This window comes from Petromyzon marinus, chromosome 42, assembly GCF_048934315.1.
Source record: "Petromyzon marinus isolate PM22_M1 ecotype Great Lakes invasive population chromosome 42, UKy_Petmar_22M1.pri1.0, whole genome shotgun sequence".
Taxonomy (NCBI): domain Eukaryota; kingdom Metazoa; phylum Chordata; class Hyperoartia; order Petromyzontiformes; family Petromyzontidae; genus Petromyzon; species Petromyzon marinus.
In genome coordinates this window covers 6,429,973-6,438,038 of record NC_133708.1, presented here as the reverse complement: position 1 = coordinate 6,438,038, position 8,066 = coordinate 6,429,973, and the positions used below count along the sequence as shown (strand labels likewise).

Here is an 8,066-nt window from a genome sequence, read left to right as displayed (position 1 = left end):
TAAACCACAGTGCAAGTTGTACAAAGTCTCACTTTTTGGAAAGCCGGGGCGCCAAGTTAAACATTGCCAGGGCAATGATCCAGGCAAATAGACTTCGTGTAGCGTTCGCAAAGAACAATACAAAGGAATATGCAAGGTTATCTCGGGTTACAGGGCGACGCGCTCTACGTCCACGGCAATGGAAAGTGTACTTGGTGAAGTAATATCGAGATCAACCCAATCCTTAATGCCAAATTGTTCAACGTTCCGACTTCACTGCACAGTCACGGACCCAGGCCCAGGTAAGGTCACAAAGGTCGCCAGCTCCCAGGGCTCGTTATAGGCCAGCAATGGGCAGGGAGTCGCAGAGCCGCGGGTCTTGGCCCAAGACGGGCCAAGGCGCAGGGGTCACGCGCTCACACGGCCCGAGTGTCTCGGGAACGAGAAGAGACCGAGTGGTTGGCTGCGCGCTCGGGGTGCGTTCCCAGGCGCCTTCTCTTCCTGGCACTGCACGGAGATCTGTCAGGCACCTCCACTCACCGGCACTGCACTAACACTAAAGTACTATATCGCCAAGTCAACGCGAGGCTACAACACTCGACGACCTCTTTATGCACAACGCTAAAAACCTGTAACATTTTAATGGTAAACTGAGCAACGGCACTGCGCTAAGCGAGAAAGGGTGTCCATTGTGCTTGGCTAGGCAGCGCGAGTTTCAGTTTCAGTTTTAAGTTGATTTATTTTGGTATAGCCCTGTGAGCCATTCGGCTCTTGAATCGGGTGCAACCACACTAAACAAAAAAACGAACAAGAAAAACATATGAAAGTGACTATGTGACTGTGCAAACAGAAAATCCATGAAAAAAACCAGCAAAATATTTTCTGAAAAAAACACCGTACACCAACGCTGTGTGCGAAAAATCCCAGTGGGATGCAAGTCAAACAACAACCACAATAAAACTTAGATTAAGGCCATCAGTCTAACTCCGTACTACAACAAAACAAACATGTCCAAACCAAAAAACTTTTCGAAATCACCAAAAAATAAAACCATAATTGCAACGTAACAGTGATCATGGTAGTAGGGAGGTGAAGCGCTGTCGTGTGGTGGAGCCGAGTGGCGGAGCCGAGGTGGATCTCGGTGGAGGCCAGCAGGTAGTTCCAGGCAAGGGTGAGCCGGACCACGAGTCACGATCAGTGCCGGATGAAGCTAGTGCGGGGCCTGTAGCATATGTTATAAAGGGGCCCTAAATATAAAAAAACACGTAAATATTAAAACACAAATTTGTAACTTGCATAGTAAAGTATTGTATTTTTTCACTTTCTATATAGCCAGATAATACGACAAATCGATAACCTTAAACACCCAGTCGTGCATAAAAGTTGAAGGCAGTAGAGTACAATAGTAATAGAGCAAGTGCAGAATCACTGAACCGGAATTGATAGCTTGATAGCATTTAGCGCGGTGCGCCGTTGAAAGTGCGGCTACTTTTGCTTCTAGGATAATCCGGCACAGGTCACGATATGATACTAGGCATAAACACAACGGAGGAATGCACTTGGGATTGACAAATAAGGCGATCAACATTTGTGCAATTTTGGCCCAAAACTACATCGGTTGGCATTGTCGGGGAATGTCCAGAAAGTTGGTGACGTGGGGTTCACAGTGCCCCTCCTCTGTTAGGCGTTCCGTGCACAGATCTGGGCCCATCAGGCCTTGGGATCACCACCAAGTAGCCACCGCACAGCGAAGGAGGAGGCAACGTCGGTTAAACTGTCCAGTTTTATTTTATATACAAAAAATACAAAACAGCTTTATAAAGATCAAGTTATTCAACACATATCAAACTGTAAATTAACCTTCATCCAGAGCTTGCATCAGGATTCAACACAGAAATGTCTCGTCTTGTACACAGGGTTGGAATTCAAGCAAGCCAATCCCATACCTATCAACCCATAAGGTGTACCCCGTATCCTTGTACAAGGAAATTGAGTTTCCAGGTGCATACTGCGTACAGCCGTTTCTCCCTTGTGATGGGACTTTGTAGGATGAACGTTGAGATGTATGAGAGCACGGGGTGACCAATAAGGTCTGAATTGGTCTGTAATAGGGTCGGCGCTGCTAAGGGGTTGACAGGTAAGGCCACCCCGACAGCGGAGAGACAACTCCATGGAGACCCCGCACAGCGAACCGAGTGACGTTCACGGCGTTGTAGCCACACGCACAACGCTGCATTCACTGCCGTTTGATAAAACGTCGTTTTAAAAAAAAACAGAATCGGATCACCTCAAATGTATGGAGCCTTACAAGTAACGTATACAAGGCACGATCAGGACACATTTGCATACGCACACTTTACGTCTGCTTCTCTCATTCCGCGCGTTTAAGACTTGCGAGTGAGATGGAAGGATCAAAGAGCTGCACGTGGCGAATGGTTACGTGCAGACAGCAGCTCCAATCAGCGAGCTACTTTCGAAACTGCATAACACCACAGTGTTCCATACGCCAGTGGATATTAAGGAGGGACAATGATTACCTTCAGCGACGCAGGTCGTTACTCCACTCGTATAAAGAAGCAATGCGCGAATGTGAACGTAACACGTTTCTGTTCCTACATCCTAACGTAAAACTAGTGTTGGCATTTTTAGAACTTCAGCTGTCCAGTGCAGCTGAAAATTAGAAATGAAGTCAGTTTATCAAATCTGCATTCATTTATACCACTGGCAACATACATCTCGACAACTGCGAGAACACAATCGTATTTTTCTCAATCATATTCCATTGTCGCGTCGCAGGATGCGTGTTTCCTTCGAAACTCTCGCAGACATCAGTGCACCACCCAGTTGAAGGTGATATCACTGCCACTGACGACATCAAATTGCCTCTTTTCCACGTGAAGGACAATGCAGGTTTACAGGCGTTGTACGCAAGGGATGTTCTTCACATTGCATTCAAAATATGCTTTTTTATATCTCGGCTATAATTTTGATTTAAAACTTTCGTGACTGCAGGGATTCATATTCTTGGTTCTTTCGGTAAAGTCACGTCGGAGGGAAACAATTAAATAATAAAAATATAAAACAATAAAATTCTCACGACTCAGCTATAATGTTCCAAATTAAGTTAAATAAAAATGGAGTGTGATGGTGGTTTAGCACAGCCTTTGGTAACTGGGCTGAGCCCATCAACTCACTACGCTTGAGAAGCTGGTGTCATTCAATCGAGGAGAGCTGGCCTGATTCTGCACGATTGGCTACGTATGGTACGAAAGAAGTTCAACATACATACGTACAGGACAGGATGCCGAGGTGCTTAATACAATCGGGGGGTAAGATTCCACAAGTAAATCTTCAACAAACTCAAGCATGACAATTATATCCAACAATCGTGCGAAATTGTCACACCGACACAGACGACTCAACAAACACCTGCGCGGACACAACATTGCCCTTGCAGCGCGGCCGCTAACCACGGTGTGGGTGAGATCCACGCTCGGCGTGCCACGCCGAGTCCTCGGCACGGATGGAAGAATCCATGATCAGTGAAATTCATGGGACCATTAGTCATGGGAGTAGCGATAGAAGAGCGATGGGGAGGTGACTGACGGCCAGTTAGCGAGGTTACTCACCTCTTCACAGTAACGAGTGCGTGCGGTGTGTGCGGAGTGGTCAGAGAATCCCTTCTAGTCATATGCGCTGTCTTTTCCTAACAGTGACTGAAATGTCTCATTGCTCTCATTTGCCTTTTGTCTCATCGAGCTCTTCCAACGTCGTTATGCCACTTTGCGCGACATAAAACCTAAAATACGCTTTTGTAACATTTCCCCCGTCAAGTGGCACCATTCTAGTTCCATGTCACTGCTGGCAGTCCGCGCAGGCTACAGCCCTTTCTGTTCAGACATAACAAACACTTTGTTCTTCATTACAGAACTTTAGTTCAACGCCTAAGTCGGGCACATAAGACAGCGCGAGCCACGTGTCCGCGCCGCGTGGGAACTCAGCCGCCCACGTGCTCAGCCGCCACATCTGCCCCGGCGCAGTTTAAAGTGGCGGCTTTGCGCGAGGGGGCGCACCGCACGACGGGGTCACCGGGTCGGGAACACGAAACACCGAATATGTTCATTTCGCTTGGTCATCCACGACACTGACAGACCGTGCTCGTGGCGAGACCCTCTTGTCGACAAGCAGGGGCTGAGCCACAGGAGGGGCTGGGGGGGGGGCTTAGCCCCCCCTGAAATTTTGGGAAAGTTGGTAATCGGGATAACCGGATATCCGGCTGCTGCAAAATGCTGCTGGCTGCCACCTTGTGCTGCCCTGCAGGCTGCCACCTCGTGCTGCCACCTCGTGCTGCCCTGCAGGCTGCCACCTTGTGCTGCCCTGCAGGCTGCCACCTTGTGCTGCCACCTTGTGCTGCCCTGCAGGCTGCTTGAGCGGCAGCCTTTCAAACTTATCGAACTTATTAGCCACATCAGCGGCTCCGACCTATTAATAAACTTCGCGTTCAAATCCAATAAAATTTTGTTTTATACATTTGTGGCGCCCATTGGAAAACATTACACTGGATATCTCACAATATTGAAGTCAGCCCCCCCCCAAAGTCAAAATCCTGGCTCCGCCCCTGTCGACAAGCCCTAGCCCTCGTTCTCCACTGCATAGCAAAAGGTTGCTTTAAAACTTATTTTGGGGGTGTAAATCGAGTACAATATCAGTTGCTGGTAACATTCTTTTCACCTCCTTTAAATGAGGGCTGCCACTGTTTTTCACAGTCGACCAAACCCAGACGTATTTCGCAGTCAGTCGAGGTCTATGAAACACGGTGCAGTATCCTGCAGTAAAGTTGAACAGAAGACCGGTAGCAGATATCGGCACAAATCAAATCCTGCCACACAAACGCAGATGCCAATTCCCGGATTGTGCGGCTCATACCCGGACAGATTGCACCCTTACTTTAACTGATAGCATCTGTACATGCGTGAAGACCCAACGCTCTGCAAAAGTGAACACAGTGCTCTGAGCAGTGCTCAGCTGGGAAGCAACTCGTGATTAGCGCCCTTTGAGTTCAACTCTAGCTTCCCTCTTATAGGCAGTACAGCAACAACAAAAATACAGTAAACTCACACTAACATGGTCACCGCTGATCCAGAAATCTACATAATCTGGACGAGTCAAACACAACAATTAGAAAAAACTAAGTGTCACGGGAGGCCGCCACTTACAGAACTTGCTGGCAGTAGACACTGAATTACAGGAGCAGAGACACAACGAAAAACATACGACAACAACAACCCTTCCATCACAGCTACAACCACACTCCAGCTTCATACAGCCTCAACCACGCTCCACGTGACTAAAGCTACTAACCTTACTGTGAGGCCCAACCAGGTCAAGTAGTGAACTGTTAGCCCTTGCCTCGGTCAGCCCCTCCCACTTTAAGGTAGCCACGCCCACTTATCCGCGAGCTTCACACGCACAGCGCATGGATTCGCTATTCGATGTTGCTCAGAGGGCCCAGCCGACTCTATTAACCCCGCCCAATATTCAGGTAGCCCCGCCCTTTGCCCAAATCAAGATTCATGCATGAAGCCAGAAAATTTTGAACCGGGAACAAAATCCCAATTTTCTTTGGAAACACTTAAGGACACTGGAACAGCCGAAGCCAAGATTGTCCTGGCCAAAACGGGACGGTTGATAGCCTCACATGACGATCGGCTGTTCACGCTGTGCCTGTGAGCTCCTGCTGCTGTTTTCTGCTGTCTCTGCAATTTGGGACAATCGAGCTGTTGCCGTACCTCACGAGACACCGACGAAGCACAAACTTCGTGCGCTGGTGCCGAGCGAGATCCTCCACGCGTCCTCCTCGTGCGCGCATCGCGTGCGCTGCCGCGGCACACCTTGGCCCCAGGGGTGGGGAGCCTGCGGCCCTGGGCCACGCCTGGCCCGTGACTTCATTTCATCCGGCCCGCTGCCACGTGAAGCCAACGAGTTGGCCAACGGACCACGAGCAATGTTGATCCGTCACTGCGAGCAGGTCGGCTGCGCTAATCGAACGCTGGAGGGAAAACGTGCCGATGTGTGCCAGCCCGCCTCAGGGATCCGGAGGGATCGGTATGTTTGGACCCCGGCATAGGCAACGGTTCTCCACCCGTGCGCCAGACTGCGCTGTGGACAGCCCTTGCACGCGCGTCAAACCCAGGGACTTTCACTTTTCCAGAATGGGAGACAAGTCCCATGCAGTTGTGAATGGCAGGTGTCTGCAGTCGCAATTACCACCTTCACTACTTTCGTTTGCAAACAAAATGGATGCGATGATGAAAATCTCATGAAAACATTTCTTTAGACGTTGTAGCAATTATTAACCAGAAACATTCTCCGCATTACAAACGATGTCCAACCTTATATGTTGTTAACCGCTCACACATCTGGGCTGCACACTGTGCCAGACAAACATCTCCATATAGCCTCAAATAGATTGTTAGGGCAGGTGCTCTTAGCAAGCACCTATTAAGGGCCAAGACCCGGCACTCTTCATCTGTCCAATGCTGATGCAAACACATTCCACCACGTGCTAATTAAAGCCAAGTCCACTTGGTGAAGGCCCAGGACGGTTCAAGCATTCGCCATTTTTGTTGGCTATGGTCAGGAATAAAACTTAGGTCGCCGGGTTCGTAGTGCGGTGCACTAACCACTGTGCCACCACTCCACCTGCTGGATATCCACACGCACCAACTATGCGCACACACTCACACACACAGACGCACATTTACAAAAAAAAAGCCTCCAAGTGAGGCTCGCCAACAAAACTGCGGAAATACTTTCATCTCCGCCGGTGTCGTGAGCTAGAGCCTCGTCTCTTGTATGATGTCGTCTTCGGCCAGCTCCTCCTGGAGGGAGATGTGCTTGATGGAGTGTCTGAGGGTCATGCTGCTCCTCACGGGGTGCCCCCGGAACGAGCCCGTGTCCGGCACGAACTCGCGGAACAGGGCGCTCTTCTTGAACACCACCTGTGCCGTCCCGTACTCCCTCACTTTTCCGTCCTCCAGGACCTGCGGGTGTCAAACAGAGGCGGTCTCGGGTTCAAGTACACACCGGTGGTCGCACCCGAGGGCAGTTGGACAACTACTGGACTTCTGTGAAAAAAGAGCTTTATAGCTCATCGGATTCCTCCAGTATAAATATTATAATTCTGATTGCCACCTTTTGTGTTTTTCTGTAGCCAGGCACAGGCCTGGCAAAGGAAAACGAGTCTGGTGAGGGCACCAGGAAAAGTAGACATTGCCCCGGCCGTTGCCGTTGACTTGGGCACGAAAACTAAGCTCAGCGTTGTCCGCGTTGCTTCCTTTGTGTAACCAGATTCGCAAATAAGAGAAACATCACAGAAAATGAGATCTATAATCTACGATTAATATTGCAAGAAAATAATAACAACATACAGTGCAGCCCTTTGTCAATCCAACGCTGGATGAAGGCCTCTCCATTCCATTTTGGTCATGGGAGTTGTTCTGACCATCCTTTTCCACGCTGCTTCATTCTGGATGAGTAGTAGGGGGATGCCTAGCACCGGTTCAGATATCGCTCACCACTGATATTAGCCGTGGTCAGGTATTGTCGCTGGATTCATATCTGTCCCTCCAAATAAAACATTAAATTGTGTTTTACACATCCTATCAGCCGCACAGCCTTTCTGGGAGCGCATAATTTCAGCAGCATTGGGTCAACGCAAGCAAACTCTGGACTGTGTTCGACGTCCATCGTCTGCAGCGTCAGGCCTGCTTGGACCAATGGTGATGACGACGGCGATCACGACGATCAACTACTCACAAGGATCTGATTGCAGTCGTAAATGGCGCGGATCCTGTGCTCCGAGACCAAGATGGTGCAGTCCTTAAATTCCTTGCGAATGATCCTCATCATGGTCTGTGCCGTTCTGCAGACAAAAGACGAAGCGAGCGAACACGCACACAAACGGGGGTCAGCTCTTCGTTACTCGCCAGACGGGCAACTCGCAAAGTGTGACACCTTTAATTTTAAACATTCCCAGGGAAAAAAGTCATATCGTGATCGTATTGGAACCGTTCTTGTTATTACAC

General features: G+C 49.3%; 1 protein-coding gene across 2 annotated transcripts in view; it reads right to left on the bottom strand.

Moving 5' to 3' along the window:
* Positions 1-1,744: 1,744 nt before the first annotated feature.
* The window catches only part of CFTR (CF transmembrane conductance regulator), a 66,103-nt gene continuing 59,781 nt past the window's right edge, over positions 1,745-8,066 (bottom strand). Inside the window, exons 28-30 of one of the 2 annotated variants that reach the window (XR_012946558.1) lie at positions 7,798-7,903; positions 4,384-7,022; positions 1,745-4,307 (exon numbers count right to left, since the gene is read on the bottom strand). Coding sequence is in view for 1 of the 2 variants with exons in the window: in XM_032969871.2 (XP_032825762.2) it covers positions 6,816-7,022; positions 7,798-7,903 (313 nt within the window). In the remaining variant the exon portion in view is untranslated. Of the gene's footprint in view, positions 7,023-7,797; positions 7,904-8,066 lie in introns of both variants that reach the window. The other variant, XM_032969871.2, reaches the window with a different exon arrangement.